Source organism: Mustelus asterias, chromosome 15 (genome assembly GCF_964213995.1).
Source record: "Mustelus asterias chromosome 15, sMusAst1.hap1.1, whole genome shotgun sequence".
Taxonomy (NCBI): Eukaryota; Metazoa; Chordata; class Chondrichthyes; order Carcharhiniformes; family Triakidae; genus Mustelus; species Mustelus asterias.
Genome location: NC_135815.1, coordinates 50,668,780 through 50,682,371, shown reverse-complemented (window position 1 = coordinate 50,682,371; position 13,592 = coordinate 50,668,780). Strand labels below are relative to the sequence as shown.

The window sequence follows — 13,592 nt, the reverse complement described above, 5'->3', positions numbered from 1 at the left end:
CTCTCCCCTTCGCACCCCCGACACTGCTCTCCCCTTCGCACCTCCGACACTACCCTCCCCTTCACGCCCGCGACACTGCTCTCCCCTTCGCACCCCCAACACTGCCCTCCCCTTCGCGCCCCCGACACTGCTCTCCCCTTCGCACCTCCGACACTGCCCTCCCCTTCACGCCCCCGACACTGCTCTCCCCTTCGCACCTCCGACACTGCTCTCCCCTTCGCACCTCCGACACTGCCCTCCCCTTCACGCCCCCGACACTGCTCTCCCCTTCACGCCCCCGACACTGCTCTCCCCTTCACGCCCCCGACACTGCTCTCCCCTTCACGCCCCCGACACTGCTCTCCCCTTCGCGCCCCCGACACTGCTCTTCTCTCACCCACTTTCCAACTGTTCACTACACCAGCGCTGACACTGTCACCTTGCCACACTTCGACTGCCCAACCTCCTCTGTACCCCGACACGGTTTACCCTCTCCTGCTCTGCTTCTGCCAGATTCTCTACCCCGCACGCCAGCTGCTCTCCAACCCCACACCACTTATGTCAACCGCTCTCTCTCCCGCCCCGCCCTCCGACACTGCTCTTCCCGCCCCGCCCTCCGACACCACTCACAGCTCTGACCTCCGACACCGCATCTCACAGCCGCCTCTTACGCCTCATGTCCTCCGACACTGCTCTGCCCCAAACTCTCCCTTTGATACTGCTCTTCCCTCCCCCACCGTTCAACTACTCTTCCACCCTGAGAGACTGCCATCCTCCCTCTCCCTCCGACACTACACTACCTCCCCAATCCTGCCTTCCAACACTGCATGAAGGTAGCAGCGTCGGGGTAAGGGGGTAGTAGCGCTGGGGCCTGTCTTCAATTCCTGATGTGAACAGGAATGTGACATTACCGGAATCGCACCTCATCAAAAATGTTCATGTCTGTCTTAAATGTACAACTCATTTTTAAATAGATTCTCCCACAAGAGAAAACATCCATTCTATATCTATCCTGCAAGACCTTCAGGATCCTGTACATTTCAATCAAGTTGCCTTTTACCTTTCTAAACTCCAGCGATACAAACTTAGCTTGTCCAACCTTTCTACACCCAACAACTCTCCCATTCCAGGTATTAGTCTAGTAAATCTTTTTGAAACATCTTACACCACATTTTCATCATTCCTTAAATAAGGGAACCAATACTGTACATAGTACTCCAGATGTGGTCTCACCAATGCCTTATGCAAATGAAGCATAACCTCTCTATTTTCATATTCAATTTTTCTCACAATAAATGATAGAATTCTATCAGCATTCATAATTACTTGCTGTAAGTGCGTACTAACCTTCTGTGATTCATGCACTGAGACATCTAGATCTCACTGCATCTCAGAGCTTTGCAATTTCTCACTATTTAGATAATAGGTTTATTTTTTATTCTCATTGCCAAAATGGACAATTTCACATTTTCCCACATTATGCTCCATTTGCCAGATCTTTGCCCACTCACTTAATCAGTTCACACCCCTTTTTAGCCTCCTTATGCCTTCTTCACAACTTACATTCCTCCCTATGTCATCATCAGCATATCATCAGCAAATTTAACAACTATACCTTACCTTTATCCAAGCCTTTAAAAAATTGAGACCCCAGCACTAATCCTCGTGGCACACCACTCGTTATATCTTACCAACCAGAAAATGACTCATTTATGCTGACTCTCTGCTTCCTGTTCACTAGCCAATCTTCTATCCATGCCAGTATGTTATCCCCTACACCATGAACTTTTATTTTTGGCAATAAACTTTGATGTGGTACTTTATCAAATGCCTTCTGGAAGCAAGAAGCCTTAGATCATAGAATCCCTGCAGTGCAAAGGAGACCTTTTGGCCCATTGAGTCTGTACTGACTCTCCGACAAAGTATTTTACCCAGGCTCTATCTTCATACCCCATGTATTTACTCTACTAACCCCCCCTAACCTACACATCTTTAGACACTAAGAGGCAATTTAGTATGGCCAATCAACATCACCTGCACATCTTTACACTGTGGGAGGAAATCAGAACGCCCGGAGGAAAACCACACAGACACGGGGAGAACGTGCAAACTCCACACAGTCACCCACCCAAGGCCAGAATTGAATCCGAGACCCTGGTGCTGTGAGGCAGCAGTGCTAACCACTGTGCCACCGTGACGCCTTGATGTTAACATAGTGGTAAATCTTCACTGGGGTTTTGTATCTTTCAGGATATTGCTGTGATAAAAGGAATAGGGTGGGTTTTAATAATTTTTTTGCATTTGTACGGAGATCTTTGCAACCTTCTTTGCCTGTTTCCTTGGTTTAACAATTTTTTTCATGTTAAAAGTTCATAATAAAAACCTTTGAATTTGTTTAGTAACTTTCCTCCACAGTTTCAAAGGAAAATTAATTAGGATTTATCTATTTAGTTTCACTCTGGAATCTGACTTGCCCAGTATTATCATGAGTCTCCCATTTCATCCTATAGCAATAAATCTTTATCTGAGTTTCTGAGCTGCACAATGAGCATTATCCAAATGTGATCTGATATTTAAAAAGTCAATGCAGAAATTGAATTGTAAGGTATTTAAGATGGTTACGCAAACAGCAAGGACAGCAGCATCTTGACTGGACGATGTTCTGCTGGACTGACTGTTGGGTATCGTCAGGCACAGAATGGATATACTTGTTCGTGCCCCACAAAGGAAGGAAGAAACCTGCTGCTCTCACTAAGAATGCATGAAGGTAAGTGAGCAGCAGCATCATTGTTCCCTGATCTTGAATACAGTTCAATAATCAGTTTAATGACCCAACCAGGTTGGTTGCAGATTTACCTACATCATGCGGTGCAAGTGACCGGACGCATCGATTTCCCCACCCTCATCTTTTACTATTGGAGCAATTCCTCACTTACATACGTGCTGATTCACCACTGCCACTCAGCCCAATCCTTATGTAATACAATGCATCCATTGTGTGAATAACTGGCCTTTGCTCACTCACTGACTCAAATATTTCTTTGCCCCAGAGTACACACACATATGGCAGAACTTTCCCTTTTTGAAGCAGAGTGTCACAACAGGCAGGAAAAGTGGCCTTGAAGCCACCAGCCCTAACAGCATACTGTTCGCAATTTAGGAAAAACAAAAGCCATGGAGCGGGTCCTATGGGGTCACACTGGCACCGCCAGCAACTTAAAGTAAAGTTAAAGTTTATTTATGAGTCACAAGTAGGCTTACATTAACACTGCAATGAAGTGACTGTGAAAATCCCCTAGTCGCCACACTCCAGCGCCTGTTCAGGTACACTGAGGGAGAATTTACCATGGCCAACACACCTAACCAGCATGTCGTTTGGACTGTGGGAGGAAACTGGACCACCCGGAGGAAACCCACACAGGCACTATCTACAGGTCTACCTGGTACACAAAAGTACACACTCCCACCTTGGCACTAACTGAAAAGTGCCAGTGGCAGTGCTCAGGCATGACGCTCTCCACCCTGAGCAATGCACTCACCTGAGTTCCTCCAGTAGGTCTGCCCACCAGGTGCTTCCCTTCGGAGACCAGTCGTGATTCACATTGGCGTGAATGGATAATGTAATGGGGGAGAGGGATTAGCCGTAAAGGCCTGATCCTTCGATTTAAATTTATTCTAATGGGGTTCCCAATGTTGAATGTTGGGAATCCAGTTATGTCACTGACAGGGGTTCAAGGACAATCGCAATGGGAATTCCTGCCAACATGTAACACGATTTGAGCCTCTCGCAACATTTTGCGCTCTAGTCGCCATTCACGGCAGATGCGAACAGGAGTGCAAAATCCCAGCCACAGTCTTTTGTACTAAAGAAGGAAACCTAAAAAAGCAGCAGAAATACAGGACTGCATCACCTAATTAAGGAGTTAGTGAAAATGAAAAAGGAGCCTATGAAAACCAAAGAGGATCCACAAAAATCAAAAGGCAGCTCTTGAGAAACTCAAAAAGACCACTCATAAAAAAGTATTTTGATCCTGACCAAGTAACTGCATGTGGCAGTGCCATTTTATATGCTACACATATCTAGATGTCAACAGGAAATTCAAGACATAAAAATTCAAAGGTTGATTTTGATAGCCAGAGCTGCTGTGCCCTTGTTGTTTGGTTTCAGTCTGACCATAAGACACAAAATGTTCAGGGTTGATGACCGTATTTCAATTCAAAAAATATATTTTAACCTATCTTAATGTTCTCATACACATTCAATGGGATTTTCTCACTAGGTAGCAAAATGTTTTCCACTTTTCTTGAAAACCCTCCACATTGCTAGAGTGCAGAGTGAATGGAAGCTCTTCATTGCTGAATTCTTTACAATAAATCAGTCAAATGAAAGGCGGCTGGTCATAGTCCAAGAACATTCCTTCTAAAAAAAGATTCTCATTCAGTTAAGTTCATTGAGCTCTCAGGTACAAGATAAGAATGAGCAAACTACAGGTTCAGTGGCCAATATGCACCCATTATAGGAGTCATCCTTGGGCCCCTTTCCTTAATAAAGATGGAAGCAATTACACAGAAAGAATAAGAAGGATGGGGATTGGCTAGCATGTTGTTCAGAAAAATGACAAGAGCAAGGATTTGATTCTTGCTCCTACTAAGGTAGACTTTGGATCTCCTTGCCCTGTCAGAGAGTTGAAGGTAATGATAAATCACCACTGACAAAAATTGTCAAGCAAATCACTGAGCACACATGCCAATGAAAAGGATAAATGAATGTTCATTCCTAGGGAGTGAAAAGGCCACACAAGATTTCAGTTTCTCAAAGCAGAAAATTTGGATTTTTTAAACTTGTGGAGGCAAAATGTAAATAATTTTTCAGTTGGTTGGACATTCCTACAAGGTGCCGGACTGTTTGGGGTTCTGTTACATAAGGTGTAGAATTTAACAGAACCTCATTCTTGCCTGTTCATTTAACTCAGTAATGTCTGCGTTGACAGGAGGGCTGACTGGAGTAATTAAGAGCAATAAGGCAAGTCCAACAACACTTCCTGTTTTCAATTAGATTGCTCATGTGTCATTACAAGTGCTGCACTCATCTGTTTTCAAGATGTTCTCTATACCAAAGAGAAATAAATCCATGGGAACTATGAAAGGGGAACATTCAGTAGATTATTCTTCAAACTTTTGCCTCTAATCTCTCTCTGTTAGGCACAGCCACATCAGTTGAGCCAAAAGCTGTCTTATCAACAGGCTCCATTGCAAGAATATCTGTTTAGCCTGGCATATGGGACTCCAAATTTTACTTATGGAACTAGATCAAAGCTTTACAATTAGTTTTTAGCTGCAATCCTATGATTGACATTGACTACATGTACTACCTATGTGCCCTGAGCAACAGAGTCAAATCTATGACATAGTTGATGATAATTTGGCAGGGATCCAAATTTCATTTCTACAGAAAAATAGGAAGGTCCAACTTGGAAAGGCCACAAGGCTGGATGTCTGCTCACTTGGGTTTTTCCCAAGAGTGCATATTAAAGTCATTCAAACAAGGTAGACAATACAGTCCTTCTGGTTACAGGTAAAGAACGTACATCAACAGGCATTTTGTAAAGGCATTCAGAACAAAGATTAAGACACAGCAATACAATACAGATAAATGTTGACTACATGCAAATGTTAGCTTTTTATATCTGTGACTTCTACCCAAAAACTCAACTAATACTAAGTGAATGACCATATGAAAATATATCCAGGTTCAGAGGCGGAGATCACTTGACGGATTGCAGAAGTCCAGGATTAGCATTCTTTCATTTTCCTACCTTTTGGTTCTGCAGGAGCTATGAACTTAAGATACTGCTCCATACAGAATCTTGAATCCAGGTTATAGAGACTGAACAAGGTTCAATTCTATGATCACAGAAGAACAAAGTGCTGTTTGCACCACAATGTTCAGATGAATTAATAGATAATCATGATCGGTATTATCTAACCTATTAAAAGAGAAGATCTTCCAACTGAAAAAAAAAGCCAAAATCATATATTTGATAAAATATGGCTGACATTTGAGAATTACAAGTATAAGCAACAGGAATCCAGGAATTAATATCCAGTTATAAAGATGATTTGTTTAAAGTTTATTTATTAGTGTCACAAGTAGGCTTACATTAACACTGCAATGAAGTGACTGTGAAAATCCCCTAGTTGCCACACTCCGGCACCTGTTCAGGTACACTGAGGGAGAATTTAGCATGGCCAATGCACCTAACCAGCATGTCTTACGAACTGTGGGAGGAAACCAGAGCACCCACAAGAAACCCACACAGACACGGGGAGAACGTACAAACTCCAAACAAACAGTAATCCAGGCCAGTAATCAAACCCGGGTCCCTGGCGCTGTGAGTCAGCAGTGCTAACCACAGTGCTACCGTGCCACCCTCTTGGGAGGGAATATTTGAAAAATGGTATCACACGTCACATATAAAAAAATAGTTTACATAATTCCTATTTGAGGTGAGAAAAGACAGGAAAAAAAAATCCAGAGTGCAGTAATTCTTTCAATTTCTAGTGCTAAATTGCCTGACCAAAGCAGATGCAGGATGATCAAAAATGAAGCTAGAGTCAGTCAACTTTGTAATGAAAATAGAATATTTTTCTCCCTTTTAGGTCAAAATAGTTTGCTTTTATAAAGTAACACATACTATGCTCCAGGTGGAAGTGGGCATCCATTAAAGTTGTGTGTTACAGATTCCAGAGTTAAACTGTCTGAATGCAGAGATGGGATTGTCGTACCTGTTAATTCTCAGATACTTTCGACCAGTTTGCTTACTCTAAGGTTTTACCCCAGTGTCTTTATTTGCAAGATGGACAAAGGACAAACGCAAGTAAAGGTTCAACAAGTTTATTAATAATAACACTATTAACCCTTAAATTACCCACATAAAAAAGGATACCCCAGATTCAAGTATACTACCCGTAAAGATGGTTTGGTTGAACTGCAGGCTCGATTCTCTGAGTCCCTCTGGTCCATCGTCACGAAGGTGAGTCTCGATGGCAGCTTCTTCTTTCCTTCCTTCTTCGGTCAGTCTTCCGAATGGTCAAGGCCGTCTCCTTCGTCGAGTCTTCGCTCCTGTGGGTCTCAAAGTGTGCCCCTTTATCCCCCAGCCTGTTTGCCTTTCCAGAAACTTCTCTGGCTTCTGGCCAATGAGGTTCCAGGAGGGGGTTCCAATACCCAGTGGGTTTCTTGATGTCTGCCTGACAGGACACCAGGATCCGCCCCCAGGTGTCCCATCTCCATGCTGTTGCTTCCGTATAACTTGTTATCAGATAAGGTATCTACAGGAACTCTTGGTGACAGAAACTCTGGCCCGATCTGGGATTCTAACAATAGGCCGGTGCATTTCAATGAGGTGCAATGATCTCCTGCTAAGTATCAGTAACGACCTTTGATGGGTGGTTGATGGGTCAGGCGCAAACACATTTGTGTATTTGTACAATTGGCCTGCCTGAGATTTGACTGTGTTTCATTTTAATATGTCCAACTCTTTAATTTAGGATATCCAATTTTATCAGCCTTAAAACTAGGCCCTGTTTATATCACCACAAGATGAATAGTGATTCAGGGAGCTGCAAAGAGAAGGGTGAAAAAAAATGGATAGCACCTTTATTTTGCACATCAATTATTGAAACATATCATGTGCTCCTGTGTGTTTCTCCTCACTTCAAAAAAAATGAACAGATTAGGTGCTATTACCTACCAGAAGACATAGGCTATGAGCCCACTAATGATTTGCTTTACGTAAACACAGATGAATAATTTATGTAACAAAATAGTGAAACCAACATTTCACTGTTCTCCTTGATACATTAAATAATAAAGACGCCACTTGCTTCCACTTTAAACATAGAATTTAAGTAGTTGTTTATGTTCTGTATCAATTTGACCTAGATCTCCTGCTAATCTGACAAAAAAAACAGCTGTTAGGCTCCTGGCTAAAAATCTGAAACACTGTTTTTTCTGGCAAACCTGAATATAGTATGATATGAACCCCTGTGGTATTATGCGGAAACAAAAGGTAATGATTGACCACATTTCACGTTACTATTTTAGATCAACAGCCATTCGTAGGCTAACGGTTGGAACGGTTCTCCACAGTCACCACCTCACAAAGGCTTTGGTCAATGAGAGGATTTCAAAATGCCTCCTCAAGCCAAGCAGATTGAACAGAACAATAACTAATAAGAGATCATAAAATACTTCTCAGAAATAATGCATATACAGTGATTCTTCTGACATCCTAAAACCTGATGCAAACCAACACAATCTAGCAGAAAATTGCTAGCCAAGACTTGATTTAAATCCTGTGCACTGCATAAACTTTTCATGTACTGTTTCTAGTAATAAAGAATCCCAAATGAAAAATGTAAGAGCAGCATTTTTTTAATAATGACTAATCAGAACACTTCCTGTATCTATTTATATAGTTATTTATCTTTTTGAATAAGACGGGCTGCCAGCTTACACCGGTTTTCAATTAAGCATTTTTTCCTCTGGCAAATTCATTTGCACTGTCCTAACGATTATTCCGGAAGAAACAGTTTTTAAGATCAAATAAATTGCCTTTGCATTTTTCAGAGTTGTTAACTTGTATTTAGTCCATGTCAGTTGGCAGGCTTCGTGACATGGGGTGAAGTGAAGGAATAGCCAATTCCTGTGTAATCTTTGTAACAGATAACATGAAAATTAAACAGAATAGTCCAGTTTTTGAATAGCACTGTGAATAGCAACTGTAATGTTGTGAGATGTTGTTTGCTGATTCTCATCATTTTAATTTCCTTTTGAACTTTATTTAGATTTGTTGCCTGACAGTCTATCAGCCATGATATTTGTCCACCTGCTAGTGAGTTCCAAGATCAAAACAATTTCTGTGAGCTAATTAGCAGATTAAGGAATTTCTAAAAGACATGCCGCCCTATCTGGTATTCGGCACACATGGTCATGCTTTGGTTCACTAGGATAAGGGCTTGCTTAAACGTGTATTAATTTCCACTGAACAAGAGAAAATGTAACTACTGAAAGCCAAAATTACAGTAAGTTCTTCAGGGAAAAACACCTTGTTCTTTTCTGTAATTCATATTGTGCATTTCAGTTACATAATAATAATTAGGCTTAGAGTTTTAATGCAAATATGGGAGTGACAGAAGTTGCTTTTTTTTATTACCTGAAATGACTCAGACTGTGCAAGTGGGGAATTGCAGGCTTCCAAAAACTGGTCCTCCTGGATCCCGACATCTTGGAGATAGCCCTCCAACAATTGTTCTACCTGCAGTACAACAGGATAAGTTAAATATGCAGAAGTGAGGTACCACCAAACACAGACAATTGAACTTAACATTTAGTGCTTACAAATTTCAAAACTTCAAGCACGTCCAAAGTAAATAGTATTGAAAAGATGGAGCATTCTACCAATATTTCCAAACAACAGAAAATTGACGACCCCTTTGGATGTTGTGTGCTCTGTTTTTATTTATCACCTTTTTTCACTTGCAATCTGTTGTTTTTTTTTCTTCCCTTCTCTCGTTTCATGTTTGCCTGTGCCAGAGGAGGCAGATGACCAGCTGCAGACTAGAGACAAAGTTACGTGACCAATCGTGAATAGATATGTACAATAAACATTTAATTTCCTATGCATCAGTTTTAATTATTATCCAGATCATTGTACAAAACTGCATTTTCAGGGTCTAATTGATTTTTTGTACAAGCAACATGTTATGCCTTTTGGTTCTTGGAAGTTCAAAATAATCATACTTTTAGGCTCAAAATGCCAGAGCTTCATCAAGTGTATTGCTTGCATCTTTCCAAATGGCTGGTGAACCGATCCAATGGTGCTCAGCAGCATGGCTGCTGGCACCCTGGATGTTTCCATATGTAGACATATGGGGCAGAATTTTCCATTTATAAGACTAAGTGAGGTAGAAGCACTCACCCCGCTGGCCTGAATGGTGAACTCGCACCCGATTCTGTGCTTGAAAGCTCGTTACTTCTGCACAGGCCAATCAATATCAGGTCAAATCATCTGGCAGGTCGGAAGCTGATTTGTTCACCCGCTCTCAGTTAGCGGGCTTCAAAGTCCAGGTGCAATCTTTAAATGCCAGTCCAACATATTTACATCTCATTCTCTGCAGCCCTCCTGTCTCCAGGAGACCATCAGAGGTGTCTGGCAACCAGAGCAAGGCTTGCAGCCTTAAGAAAAAGGCAGCAAGCCTGGCTTCGTCCACCAGGCCCTTGAGGTCTTGATTGAAGGAGTGTGGGCGTCCTGTACCCAAGAGATGGCTCCGGGAAGTACACCATATTCACGTCTCTGGCTGGGGAGGCTGTCATAGAGGAGCTCAGTGCAGCTGGCAACCATACACAAAATGGCACCCAGTGCAGGAAGAAGATGAACGATCTCATCCGCTCTATCAGAAACCCTGAAACTCCCTCCAATATCAAACTCTCATTCAAACTGTTACTCTCTACGGAGATTTCACACAACCATTAGCAAAGGACACACATCAACACAATCTCTCCAAGGACTTTCAAATCACCACCATCTCATTCATCATGTTGTTTACAATGCATCTTCTGGCTGTCTGATATAGCTCATGCTCATCAACTGAAATCCTATTCTCTATATTCTAGGCACCAGCAGTATGAGGCCTACAAGGCAGCCAAGCACCAGTCCAAGCCCTCAGACCACATCTGAAGAGGAAACTCTGGATGAACCATCACTGTGATCACTTGCACCCTCCACCCACGCAGCGACACACACCTCGGTGGGCTGTTACGACCAGTCCCTGGGCAAGATCCCCAAATTTACGATTCTGGATAAGATGCCCCTAAATTGTTATGCTCCCAGGTGAGGAGGGGTGAACTGACTCTCCTTCTATATTCAACTTCCCCTCAGTTAGTCGCAACAAGGTTAATTTAAAAAGGAACCCTTACCTTGTGGTTAACTTTTCCCAAACGAAATATATTTGCATTTTAAAAGGAGTCAATTTAACCGAGCTTTGAGTTAGTTTTTTGATTACTAAAATGTAAAATGCAAGAAAAAAGATAAAAACACAACGCACATACACAGGTTGGAAATGAGTAGCGAGGCAAAAATAAAATTAAAATGTTATACAAAACATTCTTTGGCTTGTCCCTGGGGAGTAGATGGTGAAACTTTGTGGCTATTAAGTTGGGTGATTTCAGTAGCACTGACTATAGCAGTTGAGCAGTTCATAGAATCATAGAAACCCTACAGTGCAGAAAGAGGCCATTGGGCCCATCAAGCCTGCACCAACCACAATCCCACCCAGGCCCTACCTCCATATCCCTACATATTTACCCACTAATCCCTCTAACCTACACATCTCAGGACACTAAGGGGCAATTTTAGCATGGCCAATCAACCTAACCCGCACATCTTTAGACTGTGGGCGGAAACCAGAGCACCCGGAAGAAACCCATGCAGACATGAGGAGAATGTGCAAACTCCACAGACAGTGACCCAAGCCGGGAATCGAACCCAGGTCCCTGGAGCTGTGAAGCAGCAGTGCTAACCACTGTGTTACCGTGCCGCCCTAAGTTAGTCTGGAGATTTTTGGTTCTGCAACTTATCTGAAAGGAGTGTCCAGTTTCCTTTTTGACTGTGTCTTTACTGACTTGTGACTTGCTTCCAACAGAGAGACTTTTTTTTAAACCTGCAAACACAGGGCTACCTAATGGATGTTCTTCAGCTGTGACCTTCATAGCATATATTGGCACAGTAGAACTAGAACACCAGACTAGCACAGGAACCAGGCTTGCAGTTGGTTTTTAACCCCTTTTTTCCTTCTATTACTCGAGGGGGAACAACACAAACATGTCTTGCCCAGAAAATGCTTCCTTTCAAACTCACATCGTGTTCGCAGTCTTGAGATACAACATCAGCAGATTTGGGCTCAGCTCTGCACTGCATGGCCAGACACCCTGCTGGGCACTATCACGATGTAGGGAACATGACCTTGACCTCCCTCCAGGTGCAGCATCTCCATACAGGAAATGCCCCATCCACTCTAGCTGCCTCAGGCCACTGAGGGCACTTCAGCCCCTGAGCAGGAGACCCTGTCAGGTAGGGGCTCTCCAGGTCACAGGCTATCAGAGGATGTCTTCCAAGGTCATCTCAGACATTAAGACATAACAAGTCAGTAGGGTGCCTCCACTTCTAATGCAGATATCAGGGCTGTGCCCAGGGGGCATCCAGGCGTAGAAGGTAAGGAAAGGAAAGTTAAGAAACTTTGATGTCACTGTGCTTTCACTGTAAAAGAAATTGCACTTTTGTGAATATATTTGATGGTCATGTCAATGTTTTGGTCAACAGAAGGAGTTGTAAATTTGTACACTGGAATCCTCTATTGTCAAGGTTTAGCCATTCTCCCATTCAGTAATAGTGTCCCACTGTGAGATGGTCAATCTTAGCTGAACTAGCCTCTATACCGTTGCGTGATGTCAGGGAAATATTTTTGAGTCTTTACTTCAAGTGGATGTAAGTGTTTCCAACCCTTTTTCCCCATTGAATGAGGGCATCTGAACAGCATTGATATTCTCGGGGCATTTGTGTCTCTATAGTGGTAATGGCAGAACACACGATATGCACAGGAGGAGAAGATCCCTAGGCATGTCTTCATCTCAGGCGCAGCAGCGTTTGCATCATTAGATAGCGGTGAAAGCTTCAAGGCTTCTTTCGTATTGCTCTTGTTCCTCAATGGACTTTCAGTTCCCAGAGTCAGCACATTCACAGGGCACCACGGGCCAAAGCAGAGATCATGGTCTGGCAATTCATAAGGCCAGAATGTGCAAGTGTGAATGCAGGACTAAGTCTCACTACAAATGTTGGATGTTGCTTGAGATGAAAGGGAAAAGCATTGAGGGCTAGGAGAAATGTGGCCACACACCCTCACTTAACTTTGATTTTCTTGGAACATGTCAGCAATTAAAGTATCATGGACACATCGCCCATGTCTTCCTTCCTACATGGCATCATCACACCTATACTGACCCTCAGCAGCCTCCACTCTTGGGAAGCCTGGGATGGCGGTGAAGCCAGTGAATCTTGCAGCCTGGCAATCTTCATCCAAACCGGACATCATGATAGGCCTTCCTGTAAAGGGCATCTGTGACCTCCTTTATGCATCGATGTTTTACGGACTGAGAGTTGCCACACAGGTCCCCTGTTGATCCCTGGAAAGTCGGCCAGAGATAAAGAAATTGAGCGCTGTGATCACCTTCAAAGCCACTGGCAGGGGATAGCCTCCAACCCCACATCTTAAAAGATTGTGACATTTGTGATATACTAAACCTTGGACAAGAGCAGATGTGCCCAGCACTGCTTCTCATTCATTTGTTAATATGATAAACCCTTGCTGCGATTCTACCATCCCACTGCGCTAAAGAATTGGGGTTTGCGCGAGCATTCGCTTGCGTCTCCCAGCACCGGATTTCCAGTGGCGTCTGCTCCGCACCAAAAACTGGCAGGGAGTTGCACAGACCATTTAAATGGTAATTTCAATTTCATTTGCATGCGATCAGCAGGCCCGGGACTGAAGTCTCCGGG

At 43.1% G+C, this 13,592-nt stretch overlaps 1 protein-coding gene across 2 annotated transcripts in view; it reads right to left on the bottom strand.

The window, feature by feature from the left end:
* The window catches only part of cfap36 (cilia and flagella associated protein 36), a 94,238-nt gene that overhangs the window by 68,735 nt on the left and 11,911 nt on the right, over nucleotides 1–13,592 (bottom strand). For both annotated transcript variants that reach the window (XM_078229891.1, XM_078229890.1), the window contains exon 3: nucleotides 9,195–9,296. In XM_078229891.1, the coding sequence (XP_078086017.1) occupies nucleotides 9,195–9,296 (102 nt within the window). The remainder of the gene's footprint in view (nucleotides 1–9,194; nucleotides 9,297–13,592) is intronic.